Consider the following 18258-nt stretch of genomic DNA (forward strand, 5'->3'; position numbering starts at 1 on the left):
TATACAACCTTCTTTCATGATTCTTAAACCAAGTGTTAGTTATGATTACGTTGTGCTCTGTGCAAAATTCTACCAGGCGGCTTCCTCTTTCATTTCTGTCCCCCAATCCATATTTACCTACTATGTTTCCTTCTCTCCCCTTTCCTACACTCGAATTCCAGTCACCCATGACTATTAAATTTTCGTCTCCCTTCACAACCTGAATAATTTCTTTTATTTCATCATACATTTCTTCAATTTCTTCGTCATCTGCAGAGCTAGTTGGCATATAAACTTGTACTACTGTAGTAGGTGTGGGCTTCGTATCTATCTTGGCCACAATAATGCGTTCACTATGCTGTTTGTAGTAGCTTACCCGCTTTCGTATTTTCCTATTCATTATTAAACCTACTCCTGCATTACCCCTATTTGAGTTTGTGTTTATAACCCTGTAGTCACCTGACCAGAAGTCTTGTTCCTCCTGCCACCGAACTTCACTAATTCCCACTATATCTAACTTCAACCTATCCATTTCCCTTTTTAAATTTTCTAACCTACCTGCCCGATTAAGGGATCTGACATTCCACGCTCCGATCCATAGAACGCCAGTTTTCTTTCTCCTGATAACGACATCCTCTTGAGTAGTCCCCGCCCGGAGATCCGAATGGGGGACTATTTTACCTCCGGAATATTTTACCCAAGAGGACGCCATCATCATGTAATCATACAGTAAAGCTGCATGCCCTCGGGAAAAATTACGGCTGTAGTTTCCCCTTGCTTTCAGCCGTTCGCAGTACCAGCACAGCAAGGCCGTTTTGGTTATTGTTACAAGGCCAGATCAGTCAATCATCCAGACTGTTGCCCTTGCAACTACTGGAAAGGCTGCTGCCCCTCTTCAGGAACCACACGTTTGTCTGGCCTCTCAACAGATACCCCTCCGTTGTGGTTGCACCTAAGGTACGGCTATCTGTATCGCTGAGGCACGCAAGCCTCCCCACCAACGGCAAGGTCCATGGTCCATGGGGTTGAAATTACAAATGAGAAGTTGGAAAGATTTAACATGTCCAGAATCTCCGTATCTAGCCACATCATGGGGAGTTGTTTTGTAATAGATGTATGACATGCATGGAATATGTAACACCTGTAGACAATGATATAATTCACAAGAGTATGTTTTACATGAGCAGTGGACACATGTACCTGAAATGAACACTACCTAGCATAGTGGGATCTGAATTCGAAGGATGGAAAATCTTGTATACAAGAATAACTCCAACTATACACTGTGTTTCAACACTGTACAACACTTGTTGAAATTTGAAGATTTTTGCTTAACTCATACAGGTTTGCATTAGAATTACAGATATTAAGACTAGCATTGCTGACAAAAATTTGTTAAGGGCATCCCACTACCAGTAAGCTTACATTTTAAGGTTGTCACATCACACCTTAAAACGTGTTTCAAACATCAAATATAATTCACCCAATCGTAAGACAAAGTTTTTCCCAAATTCATCAATCAAAAAATATAAGGATGTCACGTATTCGAAGATTGCTGCCGAAGTTATTTTTACATTGTTTAATAGAGTATGTAGGGATAGTCTTACATTCGCACGTCAAGCTTTGCCTATTGAGGTCACGTGCGGATTTATTTTGATGTTTGGAAGGGAGCAAACAATACTTCCTTTTGAACAGGTTCAAGATTTGCCAATATGCCAAAGTGCTCTATAAAGTGTTGAAAATACGCAAGATACTATCAACTAACCATTACAACTATCTATTGCTCCACTTAAAATTTGACAATTTTGTGAAATACCGGAGGAAATAGTACTATCATCTTACAAACTTATACTTGATCTGGTTTGCATTAAGTTCTCATACATGTATGGACACCATTGCAAACACTGATGCTGCTTCTTAAATAAAGGTAACATTCAACAGCTGAAATAATTTATTTTAAAAAATTGAAGAGATTCTGAACTCTGATCAATATTTTGATTATGACAAAATAATGATTTACTATACTGTTTGCAAGTGAGAAAAATCAGTCGCTGTTCATATGGTATAACTGCAACCAGGTTTTTAATCAAGTTTTAAACATTGTGACATTGAGATGAAACAAGAAGGAAATTTAAACAAAAATGAAATGCCTAATGAACAAATCTTTACAATTGTGAGAATAAACCACAGTACAGCAGAAAGATCCACCATAGAGAGAAAACCAAAAATGACAGTAAATTGTGGGACAAACAAAAGTTTGTGTGTGTCACGTGCTCCAATAGAGCACTATGGAAGGCTTGGAGGGGGAGCAGTGATACTAGCTTGACTGAACTAAATTAAGTGCAAGGAGGGGAGTACTGAAAGAGCGGCAAATTACATCATACAGCCAACCATGGGAATCTATACCACATACTTTGGCTTTTTAACAACATGTTTTAAATACAGATTACCTGAATTCATTCGTTATCTTTAACTGACTTGAAAATCTGGCAAACACTCAACAATAGTATTCATTCCCACAGGAGACTGAACATCCTGACAGAGGATCATGGCACACTTAGGTATTTAATGCTGCAATGTTGTTGACGCTCAACGCAACTTACGATGGGAATGAAAGGTAGTAATCAGCTGCTACTTTCAGGCACCCAAGAGAGAGAGAGAGAGAGAGAGAGAGAGAGAGAGAGAGAGAGAGAGAGAGAGAGAGAGAGAGAGAGTGAGAGAGTGAGAGAGTGAGAGAGTGAGAGAGTGAGAGAGTGAGAGAGTGAGAGAGTGAGAGAGTGAGAGAGTGAGAGAGTGAGAGAGAGAGAGAGTGAGAGAGTGAGAGAGTGAGAGAGTGAGAGAGTGAGAGAGTGAGAGAGTGAGAGAGTGAGAGAGTGAGAGAGTGAGAGAGTGAGAGAGTGAGAGAGTGAGAGAGTGAGAGAGTGAGAGAGGCAGACGTACTGTAAGTTTGAAAGCAAGAGACATTAATATCATCACGTCAGCACAGAAGCAAATCCTAAATGTATTCCGATAAATACAGCTGTAGTCTCAGGTTCCACTGTAACCATGACCTCAGAAACTTTAACATGTGAATTTCACAGCTATGCTACTAGGAGGATGATAGTTAAAAATAGGTATACCGCAGATGACAGTAAGTGGAATGTAGAAAAGAGAACAGCCCGCAAATTAATATACACCATTTCTTTTCATTCATTTTATTTCTCCGTGTACTATCAAAAAATAGGTAATCAATAATTGCCATAGCTTTGTTAACAGGTATAACGTTAACTTTTTAGGGAGCAATTGTGTCAATAAAACAGCTTATAATTTCAATTAGTCAAAAGAATGTGAAAAATTTCTCTCAAGAAATCTCTTTGAGAAAAAATAGGAAAGAGAGGGGGTGGGGAGTTGGTGGTGGTGTCCTCCTCTGGTACATACAGACTGACAGGGTACAGATAAAATTCTAAGACAATAAAATGGGAACAGAACTTCACGTACAATACTACTCCATTAAGTAACATGAGATAAGACAATATAAAAAAGGATCAAAGCATTTAGGAATTCAAAACTGATAAATACAAGTCTATCAACAAATACCAAGGCCTGCAAAAAAAAAAATTTTTTTTAGAGAAAGGCTCCAAATGCATGAAGTGGCTTGACAGGAAGCATTGGCCTTATGTTACTTCATTTCATTTCAGGAAATATTTGTCCACTTAAAGCCTTCCCACTATATGGGTGTAACATGGAAAGATATGGGTGTTCTATGAACAGGTTCCCTGCTTTACTAGTACAGGCAAGCTTTCAGGCTGCAAAATTCTTCCAGCATTAATCAAAAGAAAACAAAGTATGAAAACAAAGTATAAAAACAAACATCTGAGTTATAAGGTATATGGCACACATGGGTGTTACAATTGAACTAGAGATAGCTTCCTAGCAGATGAACTGAAAATTAAGAAATGTGGAAAACATTTCACTCTGGTCCTTGATAAATGACATCAAATGCCTAGCAGTTAGCTACAAGATGCACCAGATTGTCTGTAAAGGTTTTACTATTAGAAACTAGTTTGCCTAGATTTTATCAATGTGAGATTACAATGATATAGAACATTAAGGCACGTTCTACAGTGGTGCACCAAATTTTATTATGTTACGAGGCACTGCTGCCGAAAGACGTTGGTCCGATTGTGTAATTTTAGTCCAGTGAAAATTTAACTCACAAACAGCAATGTGATACTATTACTGTAAAGCGAAAGTTAACAAATATGACTTACAGGATAACTGCCGTAACTACCATAACCAGTATAGTCCCCCGCTCCTTTCTGTGCAGTTGCTGCCCCTGGTGCTGCTGGCCCAGGACCTGGCGTTGCTCCAGCTTGAAAATTAGAGCCACGTATAAACAGATGACTAAGTAGAAGGATTTCTTAAGGTTTTAATGTTAAAAACCTTTAGGAGCATCAAATTTTATGCTGTATTAGAAACTCAGAAAAATTAATGACTTAATGCTTATCACACACTTCAAACATTGTTTTATGCCTAATGAATTAATTTTTACAAGTTTCTACTGCATTTCTCTTCATACTGTCAACTTTTCTCATAGGCTAGAACAATTTTTATCTGAATGAGACTAGTTGATGTCAACCACTGCATTTCTTCCAGTTTAGTCAACCTCAACTTCTCTGAAAACTCTGTGTGTGTGTGTGTGTGTGTGTGTGTGTGTGTGTGTGTGTGTGTGTGTGTGTTAGCAACATTACCATACTTCTTAAAAACTTGCAAAGCTTTCACAGTCCATTAATTTCTTTGTAAATTATATCAACTGTATAAAGGTGATTTTTATTCAGGGCAACCAAGTCAAAAGAACCAAATTGGTTGATCCCTACACTACCGAAGTAAAATGGACTGACCAAACTGTGAACCTCCCAAATCCACTTAGTAAGTTGAATTTATCACAAATGGTGACAGTTACCTTTTCTTGGAAGTATAAGACAATCCACTGCAGTTCACATTTAGGTTCTCTGTTAAAGATCAGTCACCTTCTCTTGAGATAATGTTCTCTTCCAACAGCTACACATACATTACAAATGACACTATGAATACAACCTGTCAAAAAGAATAGTTTTGACGACTTCAAAGATGAATGACAACTTCATTCAGAAATCCAACTTTACGTTGAAAAGACAATTACATGAACACGAAGGCCATAAGACAAGACAAACAGCTGTAAAATGTTGCCCATAATTAGCAACAAAATTAGCAAATGCTCTTAGTATCAAATTTGCAACAGAATACATGAGAATACATGTCTCGAAGTGAGGAAGACACTGGCCCTATGATTCATCTGTACCTGTCAAAACCTGAATTTGAACAGAACTTGTCACACCCCTACAGAATCAAATGTCATCTTGCCTCACTGCCAATACGAAGCAGTAGCAGTGTTTCCTGCACTGAAGCAGAATAATAATTGCCTAATGAAAACATTTATCTACTGCCTTCACACAAGTGTCTACAGCACCGTTACAACTGGGTGCATGTAGAACAAATAATTCACTGCAATGAAGTCCATTATCTGTTTCCAACATCCCAGAAAGAGTCATACCATTCTGAACGTATAAATATATGCATACTACGACAAACAGAAGCTAGTGGATAAGGGACAGTCCACAGACAGGCCAACTGAGCTTTTGACGATAATGACGAAGTTAACTACAACCGAAAAAATGCAGTGTAATGATGAACTGAATGGCAGTATTCTACAAAGCATTGTACAATGGCATACTAAAAAAGAAGCCTGCGAAGCACTCACCCTGAGGACCAGGTGGACCTGGAGTTGGGCCAGGTGGCCCACCTGTTGCTGGTGGGCCATTCTGAGGCATATTCCAGTTCCAGTTACCTCCATAACCCGACTGAGGGCCTCCCTGAGGTGGACCAGCAACACCGTAACCTACAAGCCCTCAATCATTTTAGGCAGTAACATTGATAATATTGCAAAGTTAAAAGTACTTTAAGACTTATGAATCCCAACTGCCCAATTTTGCTTTACGTAAGAAAGCCAGAGGGGTACCTACTGTTTCATTTCCAGAATACAATCCTAACACAACCCTTTTCTTATATAAGCATGAACGGACAGCAGGAGGGCAAAAATTTAACGAATTCAACCGCATTAGTATTACGTGTTTTTAAGAACTGGCAACAACTCGAGTTATGTAGAAACGAATTCTGCTAACAAAGTACACACTGAATATCCTACTACAAATTGCACTAACTTTTAATTCAAATTTTTATAAATGGACTTAAAAATAGAGTGAAAATGGGGTGTGCTTGGTTTTCAGCATTTACTCAATGTTTATCTCCATTTGTTGTGACAGTCAACAATTGTAAGCACTAGAAGCGAAACTACCAAAAAATGACACTTTTATCGTCGAATAGTAACTATCAAGATCTCCAGCTACAAATAATGGAAGAGTACAGTGAACTCCTGAAACTTGACATTCATTCAAATAGCTTAATGCTTGCTCAAACCAAATAGAATTTTTTTCTGGAATACACAAGGGAAGCAAACATTAACAACTAAAAATCCATAGCTGATCTTGTCAGTGTACCACCATTCCAAAATGGTAATCAGGAACTGTATAATTTTGGGACTGAAGACAGACATCAGCAAGTCTTAAGAGTTCTGTACCAATATTGTATTCCTATGTTTCAAACCATGTGACCCTGATTTTTCAATGTGCAGCTGTATCAACAATAATTTAGTCTGAATTCAGAGTCTCATGCATCCCTTCCACACGGGGGAATCAGTGCCTTACATTTTCAGAGAGGACAATAATTTTGACTGTATCTAATCAGTCTTTCTGCAATGTTTTTCCTAAGGAAAATGCTCACATCTTCCTTTAACAGATAACTCAACTTATCGTCTTAACAGAACTGGTATAAGATTGGCAGGGATGCCAATATAAGATTTTTATAGCAATGCCAGAACATTAGAAGGAAAAAAAAAAGGGAAGAAGAGAAAGCTGAACTAATATCCAGTCACCAGCAACTGTGTCCATAGTTCAGTGGGTACTTTCACCTTTGTAATCTTACTGCACAAGTATCTTGAGGAAGAAAAGCTTGTGAGGGAACTAATTTCAAACCTGCGTACTTCCACTTTAGTTCCTGTTACAAGAGCTCATAAGTGAATACAACTGTTGGAAATTATTAGTGCTCATGGGTTCTGAAAAACCACACGACAGCAACAGTGTTGAAGTTTACACGTTTTCAATTAGTTACCTGTCTGCTTCCAAACCAAATAATTATTTACCTATGAAACCATTATATTACAATCGTGAATATGAGAATGTCCCTGTAAACATTTTTAATAAGTAATGTATCAACCACACAATTTTTTGTGGTCTTCATTTTAATGCTAACTTTTGTTACAATTAATCACAATCAATAACACAAAAAGAGCTTATGTTTACATCTTTCATAATATTTTCTGATTTATCTTACTCTCACAGAGTCCATTATCACCTGACATGCTTAGTGATTGTGTGTGACAAAGTTATTTCAGACATTTAGTTCCACCACCATGTAAAGGTAATTTAGTAGTTTACCATATGAGCCATATCCCTGCTGTGCTGGTGGACCACCATAATTTGAGCCCCACTGAGGGGGAGGCATTTGCTGACCCTGTGGACCAGGTGGCGCACCCCAACCTTGATAACCACCAGGGCCTGATGGCGCACCATATCCTGCCAATTTAAAATGGGCAAAGGCATTTCAGGAAAATTCACATTAAGAACACAATAATTATTCAATAATAACTGTCAGCAAAATCATAAATACATCAAAAGCCTCTGAAGCAGAAGCTTCGGTACTCTAGCCAAGTCATTCATCACAGCTTTGCATGCTTCATGCTACACAAAATGTAACATGCAGGGTAAAATGTCTAAATCAGAAATGACCCTCTAATAGCACAGAAGTACAATAATTCTGGTAATCAAAGAATGTTTTTAACTTACACAATTTCCTTCTTACAATTAACCATCACCCTGAAACCCCCCCCCCCCTCCCTCCCAAAATGCACCCACCATCTAAACACAACCAATAAACCCTCTGTTGCTTCTGATAATTTTTTTATCATGCTTAAATTACTTATATGCCAATACTTCTGTTAAATCAACAAGAGGTCTGCTGCTTATCACTAGTGCAGATTTCTTTATTACTGGGAAACAGGATTATGTACGATCTCCTCAGTACACTAACCATTCTAAATCACCAGTTTGCCAACGCATTCATGGCAATTCCTCTCTACCGCTCTTTAGAATGACTTAACTTCATGAAACCTCAGGTCATTAAAACAACAGTGCCAAAGCTTAAGAAAATAAAGCATTCCTAATACAATGATAAAGGCAACGAAACACACCATCTGTTTACATTTAGAAAATTCTTGAAATAGTAAATATGAAGACTAATTTCTACGAAACTATGGGCAGTTCTCGTGGAAGGACCACTTGCTCCTGTGGAATCAATGTAACTGTTTAAAACACAATATCTGCCAAATTAAATGTTTACTTTGCATATCATAATACCTCTGCACAATAAAAAAATACTTAACGAACATGAAGTTCATATACAAATAATATTTTTAGTTCAAATTAAAATCTCAGTGCCAACGGAGTTCCTGTACCTAATTACAAGACTTACGGTTTACACTGCGAACTTTAAATACAATAACCACATTCCTTCCAAGCAAGACACGAATTACCATGGTGCATGCATGCCTTTTAGAACTATTCTGCACCTAATTCACTAACCTTTTTAACTGGTTCTCACTGGACAAAAATGTTAGTTGTTGTTATCTGTTCAAAATTACTTTAGGATTGACAACTACCAAGTAAGGGGATGAGGCTCATGGGAGGGATGGCAAACAGTAAGACAATCCTATGAGACCTGTCACTGCAGTAAACACCAATGGTTTGCAGAAAATCCACCCTCCAATACTACTCACTTTCCACACTTGCACTGAAGTTTCAGTTCCACGTGGTTTGCTGTCCTGTGAGATCGTTCACTGCACAATGATTCCTGCCCCCACCCATATTGCAGAAGGTAATATTTTATTTATACTACTGTTGTGTAACAATGGCCAATGTCTGAAGCAAATTCATCAAATTTTATTCCGTGAAAATATTCACTCTCACTCTCTTGGGCAGGAGATTGCCATACAGTGTCATCCGTCCATCGTATGCATACATTGTCAATTTTACTTGATTACATTTCTGCAGTTTAAACACTCAGCGAAGATAGTGATGTCACCTCTTAAGATTGGATGAAAGCTGTCAATTACGTGCAGCACCTCCAGGAAAAATGATGGCAGAATGAATATTATAACAATCTTTTTCGGGAATTGTTCAAGTGATCAAATAATGCAGTGAGTGTTACTTCAAGCACTAGTTTCTTCATTTCCATCAGGAAAAAAGATACAGACAGATTCTGCTGGATTCTATGGGTAGTTTACATACTTTACTAGCAAATTTGTGTTGTGTGGGTTAGGAGGTTAGGACCTAGTAAAAAAAAATATCAGCAACTGAATTCCAACACAGCTGACCTAAAGAACCCAGTCAAAAATCCTCTGCAGGGTATTACTTTACATCACTATTCCTTTCTTTCAAAATGCAAAGGGTCACTTATTATTTCACAATAAAGTTTGATCAGGAATCACAAAGACACATTAATAATAAACCTAACACTGTTGCACACATGAAAATGTCAACCTAAAGAAAATGCTTTCTAAAGGTTTCATTTACATACTGTGTTAAACTAAATTCAACAACTTTGTCAGGAGAATTTTTGTAACCACGTCATCTCAGGAATTTGTTACCACAAATGAAACTAAACTGAAAATATGGTATATCTGTTCTAAAAAATACACTGATGAAGAATAGTGTGAATGTTACAACTTTGAATAAAATTTAAGATTACAGGAATCTTCGAAGCAGGACTAGACAACTCTCCTAGGTGCCTTTACTTGTTCCTGCCAAAGTGTCAACCCTGAAGTAATTTTAAACTTTCATTAGCAGAAATGGGAATAAAAGATTTAAAGCTGTACATGTAAACAGAACTGTGTGTGTGTGTGTGTGTGTGTGTGTGTGTGTGTGTGTGTGTGTGAGCGCGCGCGCGCGGCGCACGCGGAGAGAGAGTTTTTCCGCACAAATGCAGGGACACACTAGGAATTAAACAAAAGTCAATCTTTACACTATGTTGAATGTTTTATAATCCTGCTTTTTCTGCTAGAAATGCCTAGGTATAAATGTTTTATTCTCTTAACAGTAATACTAATGCCTACTGCAATAAAAACATAAAATACAGGGAGGGGCCTTCCTAATAAAAAAAACGTACTTTGATTCTCGTGAAGAGAAGTGTGGTGTCAACATTCAACAAGCTCAATTATAAATTTCATGTAATTTCAGTTTGTGGCAGCCTTTTCCTTGTCACCTCAGTACATAACCCATTAACTCTACATATTGGAAGTAGTAATTTTTTATTTTTCAGACAAAATTCTTATTAATGTCCATGTGCCTCACTAGCACTTTCACATACAAACCCACTTTTTTAACTCTGCATACTAATCAACAGCAGTTCAATCGAGTTCAAAGTTTTGTCACTAGTTTCATTTCAAAACCAACTTGTTACTTTCCAGATAAGCCCTGTCACTGCTTTTACTGACATGCAAATTCTTACAATAGAATAATTATTAGATCATATGGCTCTTAATTTTGCCAATTATTAACCAGTAGTTATAGCAGATGTTTTGTAAACTGGGTTATATACCATGGCAATTATTTCTAGTACAGATGAATATCTGTTAATGCAATAACAAATTTTAAGTCTAAACTAATTTACCTACTGAAACAAAAACATGCACAGCTGTCAATTACATGTACGATGTACCATTACTTTTTCTGTTTGTGTTGTTCAAATTCCTCTTCCCACACTTTCACAACTTCAGTACACAGGCAGCCAATAGGATTTTCGAAATAGTGAGCAGAGCTGAACATGGTAACAATATCACATCATTTGGGTGGGGTGTGGGGGAATCCATGTCCATTGCTCATTTATCGTATTTACTCGAATCTAACGAGGGAACATCCCCATCGCACCCCCCTCAGATTTAGTTATAAGTTAGCACAGTGGATAGGCCTTGAAAAACTGAACACAGATCGATCGAGAAAACAGGAAGAAGTTGTGTGGCACTATGAAAAAATAAGCAAAATATACAAACTGGGTCGTCCATGTGTAATATAGGCAATATTAAGGACAATATGAGACGAGGAGCGCCGTGGTCTCGTGGTTATTGTGCACAGCTGCAGAACGAGAGATCTTCGGTTCAAATCTACCCTTGACCGAAAATTTTAACTTTTTATTTTCAGTTTGTGAAAAACTCTTATGTTTTCATCACTTTTTTTGGAGTGATTGTTACATCCACAAGAAAACCTAAATCGGGCAAGGTAGAAGAATCTTTTCACCCATTCGCCAAGTGTACTAGTTAGGCGGGTCGACAACATATTCCTGTCATGTGACGCACATGCTGTCACCAGTGTCGTATACAAAATATCAGACGTGTTTTCCTGTGGAGGAATCGGTTGACCTATGACCTTGCGATCAAATGTTTTCGGTTCCCATTGGAGAGGCACGTCCTTAACTAATCACACGGTTTTGCGGTGCGGTCGCAAAACACAGACAATAAACTTATTACAGTGAACAGAGACGTCAATGAACGAACGGACAGATCATAACTTTGCGAAAATAAAGAAAGCAAAATTTTCAGTCAAGGGCAGATTCGAACCAAGGACCTCTCGTTCCGCAGCTGTTCACGCTAACCACGGGACCACGGCGCTCCTCGTCCACATTGACCTTAATATTGCCTATCTTACGCATGGACGACCCAGTTTGTATATTTTGCTTATTTTTTCATAGTTCCACACAACTTCTTCCTATTTTCTCAATTGATCTGTGTTCAGTTTTTCAAGGCCTATCCACTGTGCCAACTTACAACTAAATCTGAGGGGGGTGCGATGGGGATGTTCCCTTGTAAGCCACACTTTTTTTCCGGTTTTTGCAATCCAAAAAACCGCCTGCGGCTTAGAATCGAGTGCAAAGCAAGTGGAAGTTCTGAAAAATATTGGTAGGTGCCGCCACAACTAACTTCTGCGGTCAAATATATGTAGTGCTACACATGCATGTTTTATAGGCACAAAGATAAATACTGGCGCCAAAACCTCTGCCTCAGTAAATAAATTTTAAAAAAAGGTGGAAGACGAGCTTTTTTTTTCTCCGCCCCGAGTTTCGACCACTGCATTTTCATACATTATCCAACGAAGTAAATACAAATTCCGTATTTTTTATCTTCGAATGTAGCAAAATTTCAATGTACTACGAAAATCCGACTGGCAAGACTGTTTGGGATGTTTGTCAATATGGCCAACTCTAGGCCAACGTTCTGAATTTTTTCCTTCCTGTGAGAAGAGATGGTTGCTAATAGGAACCTGACGAAATGTGAATCACATGCAGTATTCTCTTCACCATAAGAATAATACGAATATAAACATTTTGCCATGTATTCTTTCGTGTTTACTGCTATCTCATTTAAATCCTGTCTGTCTAATAGACTACGAAACTAGGGCGAGACAACGGCAAACGCGGAAGAATATATATATCGTGTCATGTATATATTCGTATTATTCTTATGCGTAATAGTGATACAGTCAGAAATGAAGCAGGACAACTGACTAGATTTTTAAATCTAAGATGACTAATTTCTGTGCAGAATTTGATGTACCAAAGAAGCGGCCACAAAGACTTTCAAACGGAGAAAAATTTTCACCTAACTCGCGTTCAGAACATGTTCTATCATACGCACTGTATTATTTGGTTCTTGTTGATCATTATCAAAGAAAGCAGCAGTGGAAGTAACAACAAATATCAGTCTCTTGCCATTGTTTCGCTAATGAGAAGATTCCTCTTTTTTTTAATTGTAAGCGGCGGTAGCGCGCACAAAAGCAAGCCAATGCCGCAAGCGGCGACAGGCCGTAAACACGCACTATCAGAATGCGACAAACAATGCATGACACAGTACAGTAATGCATTTTCAGCTTAAGAGTGACGTAAACACCTATAATAAAGAAAACGGCACTTATCAAAACAAAATAAGCAATCGATTCAAACCAGACGAAGCACGTGAAAAAGGAAGGGTACCCATATAAATACGGACGGAGCACCTGACACATAGCAATTGCTACCTGGTAAAGCTTAACTGCTAAGCTTACGACTAACCAAACTACTGTAGCTGTATCGTCATTCATTCGACAAATTGTGTCTCATATTACAGTGGACCAACTTTGTTTCCATTTGGAGGTGCAGCCTAAAACTTTTCTCTCCCCTTGAATTTCGAGTCTCAAATTTCAGGTGCAGCTTAGATTCAGGAATTTTTTTTTCCTTTATTTCAAGTCTCATTTTTCAGGTGCAGCTTAGATTCGAGTAAATACGGTATGCAATAGCAGAGTATTTGATCACTTTTGCTATTTTTTTGTTTAAATAAGGTTATGTTACACAAACGGTTCTATCAGAATTTTACCCTTCATGCAGTAATTACTTGAAGTAACAGTGAATGTTTCATCCATTTATATAGTTGTCAAACACTGACATCTAGCACACCATAACTCCAAGTGATCAGCTTCCTGTAAGCAGTGCCAATGCAACTACAGACTTTAAAATTCTGTAGTTGCATTGGCACTGCTAACAGGAAGCTGATCACTTGGTTACAGATGTGTACTCATTTTCCATCATTTTCATCCTGGGACAATTGCATAGACAGTGACATAATACCTTCATATTGCAATTACTGAACCACCCACTCAAGTACTGTAATGTGCCACCCACTCAAGTACTGTAATGTGAACTACTGCTTAATTTTTTATCTTGTCACACCAAATAATAAATTACAATAATTTATTCTGAGCAATTGATATATGCACAGTGCTATCAAGCTAGAATATTGCCACTTCAAATAGAAGAAACAAACATTTACTTTCCTATGATGAAGCTTGAGATGTTATAGCGTTAAAACTGAACTCTCTCCGTTGCGAACATTAACTTTATCTGATATTGGCTGAATGACCTAAAATAAAGAGTTCAAAAATACAATTTATGATAATATAGCTCAACTACAGATTATTCCAATATACCAGTCTATCACTCACTGTATGTACCACGTTGAATGCCTTCTGTAGTGAAACTTGGCATATTAATGGCAATCAATTGGTATGTTCTTGCACTGTGTGTGTGTGTGTGTGTGTGTGTGTGTGTGTGTGTGTGTGTGTGTGCGCGTAATGGAGTGAATTCATTGAAGTGATGTATGAAGTCCAATTATTACTTTTGAGTTTTTTCTCATGTCAGATGAAAAACACGTCAAACTGTACCAGAATTTGATCTGTTTATTCGCAACTACATTGCAATTAGCTGTCTGCTTCCCAGAAAATAAACTGAAAACTTACATCTATTGAGAAGAAAGTGCCTTCCACCATTGGCACGAAAGAAGGAATGGCTACAATAGGCCAAAAGAAGTTAGTGAATAAAAACATCTGCTTCTTGATCTTCATGCTCTATGCAATTCCAAAAAATATTAAAAACTACTTTTCTGCTATATATATATAGCATCATGAAACATCTATAAATTATCTGCATACTTGTCAAGGCACTATGCAATATCTTGTTCATAGTTTCTGGTGTAAAAATCTCAAAGTTCCATCACACTACAATCTTAAATAATGAACTAAGTTAAAGCTACAAACCACTCTACAGGTTTCTAAACTAAAGCAATGAACATCAAGAAACAGGCCGATATGGACTTTTCCTAGACGTACCATTAACAGGCAGCTGATTCGAGGGGGAAGGCCCCCAATGTCCTGAAATCACACAATGCCACACTTTTGATTTCTACCCCAACTGCTTCCTAAATTTCTATACCTTACTAGTGCACATAATGAGCACTGTGTATTAACTAATGACACAAACCTGGATACTGAGTCTGCTGTGGAGTTCCCCAACCTTGATATCCCTGCATCATGTTTCCTGGAGGACCCATTGGACCCATTGGCCCTCCCATGGGACCACCCATCTGCCCATTTGGGCCACCCATGCCCATTCCCTGCAAAAAATTGTTTTATGTTATTCAACATGTTCTTCATGCACTCCTTAAAACAGTTTTTCTTGAAACAGAGACAATAATTATTCAAAAGCTGACAATATAAACAAAGAAGCGTAAGCATTCTATTGTACAAACACTGAAGAGAAAATTTATTAATCTGTGGTAACAGTTCATTACGAAGATACTTTACTCTCCATTCATTCTATGTAACTGTAATACATAAGGCAAGGACTTTCAACAATAGTAACTGCTGATAAAGTAAGAGCAAAGCACACTTCTCTGCAACAATGTGCCAAAATACTTGCTAGACCATGCCATCACTTGCAAAGAATCCTTGAACACCTATTGATTATTAGCTTTGAAATGAACTAAACTCCAGTTACAAATTTGTCAATCCAAATGGAATTTTATAGCACAGATTTCACAACTTACAAGTACAACACTTCTTATATGAGGAGCAACTTTTCAAAAGTGTCCCAAAGAGTACATTTTGCATAAAATACTCAGGGCTGTTGGTAGCCATGTTTATTACAAGGTTCTCCCCCCCTCCCCAAGATTTGAGGACTGTGTTGTATTCTACTGGACAATATGCCTTTTGATGGAGGCTATTTCGGACAATGGCTTTTGCTATTTTGAGCTAATGCACTGAGTAGTTCGCAATATCACACAACAATGCTGTAATACTCTAAATTAATACAAATTGTTCAATTGTTGGTCAGCTAAAATGTTTCGCTTCATTAAATTTGGTCCAACAATGCATTTCGATGGGGTATGACAGCATGTGTTGAGTGAGATAGAACATACACCGTATCTTATCTCATGCAATTTTATCCAACAGTGGATATTATGCATTTTGAAAAGCTGCTCCTCGTGGCACACACCTTACAATCCACTACACGAGATAACTCTGATTTTTAAAAAAATGTTTTCATATGTGAAATATTTAAACATGAGGATGTTCAATAGATCTTTTGTAAATTCAGTTCTGAATTAATGTTCACTCATCTGTCATGACCTTCACTTGATAACAAGTTTTTTTTTCGAAATTCATCATACAAAAAATAGTGTTGTCTTATATTCAGGTATCAATCTATAACTGCTGAAATCAACATTTTTACACTGTGTAATAGGTTAACACAGATCATTTCACATTTACAGATGTTTTGGTAACTGGAGTAACAGACATATTATGAAGGCTTTGGAAGGGTTGGAGAGGGAACAGCTTAGCCAAGCATAGTACAAATATGGCAAAGGAAGTGGTCAGAGCACCAAATTTCTTCGTGATTGCAACTGTGGGAATGTGTACGGAGTACTTTGGCTTTTTATGAACATGTATGCTGGAACTGCTCTATGCCTGAGGCCAATATTTAATCAGAATTGAGCTTACTTTAAAACTTGACAAGACAACAATAGCACACATTCCTATGGCAGACAAATTAATAAACAAAAGTGTGTTAGCACCGAACACTAAACAGCACAACAAATAAACATGAGCTTCAGAAAGACACTAAAGATGCTACAGCTCACAACACATTTTTAAGGCCAGAACACTGTTAGACCAAAGTGTCACAATTTCTGTCACTTCAGCCAGATACACACAACATGACAATGCACTGTTTGTCATTCAGTCTGGCTACTGTAAGAAATATAATATGTACCATCAGTAACAGATGTAATTAAGTCAACTGTACAGGGAAGTCACTGTACAAGTGTGTTTCACAACTGCTTCATGCAGACAATATGGTGCTGATTTTAAGTTAATGGTGAGTCATGAAGCAGAGACCACAAATATATGCCACAACATTCACAAAATTTGATGTCACATGTGAATATTCATAGGTGATTTCAGATAAAGAACTCAGGTAAATTGAAGCTAGAACTCTACAACCAAACTTTTGGGGACCAAAACAAAGTTTCACAAACTAGGGCAGCAAGTCTTACAGTACATAAAAGAGAAATGCAATGAAGGCTTCCCAATTACTCAGGGCAGTATTTGAATGTGCTGAAGATCAACAATTCCTCAAACTGCATGCATCACACAATTTGAAGCACTTACTTGTTGGTGCATGGTGATGAGCATTGGGTATAACTTTAAAATGTAAAACAACCCTAGCTCTGCAACTTCCTATGGCATTTGGTGACTACTTGTTTATCATTGTTATGCTAGCACATACAGTCAACACCCATCATACATCAGTTTACTTACTAGTACCTGTGATTGATGAATGAAAGTGATACCAGAGAAATTGGTTTAGTAAACAAAATAAGGAAGTGAGGATAAAAATTATTGTAAATCAAAGGGCATGTGTTTAAAATAGGCACAATATTTTTCTTTTAGGCAAATGCTTCATATGTATGGTGGTTCCACTACCTTCATTCATCCATGCAAATATCTCCAAAACCAACAGAGAAACTCAAACATTGGCCTGAATCAACTTCATCTGCTGAATCAACCCCCAATTTCCTATAATTTTTATCAGACCTGTACTCAAGTATGGCTGACAATCTAAGATAACAATATCTACGTAAGAATTTTTAACTCATGAGGACAGGGCACAAGTCAGTCGGTAGAGCACTTGCCTGCGAAAGGCAAAGGTCCCGAGTTAGAGTTTCAATCTGGCACACAGTTTTAATCTGCCCAGAAGTTTCATACCAGCGCACACACTGTTGTAGAGTGAAAATTTCATTCTATAAATTTTTAACTCAGTGTTTCCAAAACAGTGACAAATTCGTGAATCTGTAAATAGGAATGCATTAAATTTTCAGGACAAAAGATGATCAATATTTTGCTGTGCGCAAATTGTCAAACATTGGTTTCTATTATGATTTTCCATTTCAACTCACTGATAACCACATCTGCTTTCGAGGGTGGGGTGGGGAGGGGGGTCGAAAAGTTTTCTAGCCTAACAAATAATGACAAATTTTATAACACCAATTTATTTTTGTATATAATACCCATGTACACTAATACACTTGCAGGAACACACAGATAACTTCTGCAAACTATTCAAATAAAATGTCTTAAATTTAGAGTTCAACCAAGCATTCACAGCATAATAACTGCATAGTTTTCAAATTGTCATCCTTTGAGGTCGTTTTTAGGTTTGGGAAAAGAA

At 37.6% G+C, this 18258-nt stretch overlaps 1 protein-coding gene across 3 annotated transcripts in view; it reads right to left on the bottom strand.

The window, feature by feature from the left end:
- The window catches only part of LOC124709137 (heterogeneous nuclear ribonucleoprotein 27C), a 66192-nt gene that overhangs the window by 37042 nt on the left and 10892 nt on the right, over positions 1 to 18258 (bottom strand). Inside the window, exons 7-11 of one of the 3 annotated variants that reach the window (XM_047240804.1) lie at positions 15010 to 15142; positions 14859 to 14900; positions 7551 to 7688; positions 5759 to 5896; positions 4230 to 4330 (exon numbers count right to left, since the gene is read on the bottom strand). In XM_047240804.1, the coding sequence (XP_047096760.1) occupies positions 4230 to 4330; positions 5759 to 5896; positions 7551 to 7688; positions 14859 to 14900; positions 15010 to 15142 (552 nt within the window). The remainder of the gene's footprint in view (positions 1 to 4229; positions 4331 to 5758; positions 5897 to 7550; positions 7689 to 14858; positions 14901 to 15009; positions 15143 to 18258) is intronic. The other 2 variants (XM_047240805.1, XM_047240806.1) reach the window with 2 other exon arrangements.

Source organism: Schistocerca piceifrons, chromosome 7, assembly GCF_021461385.2.
Source record: "Schistocerca piceifrons isolate TAMUIC-IGC-003096 chromosome 7, iqSchPice1.1, whole genome shotgun sequence".
Taxonomy (NCBI): domain Eukaryota; kingdom Metazoa; phylum Arthropoda; class Insecta; order Orthoptera; family Acrididae; genus Schistocerca; species Schistocerca piceifrons.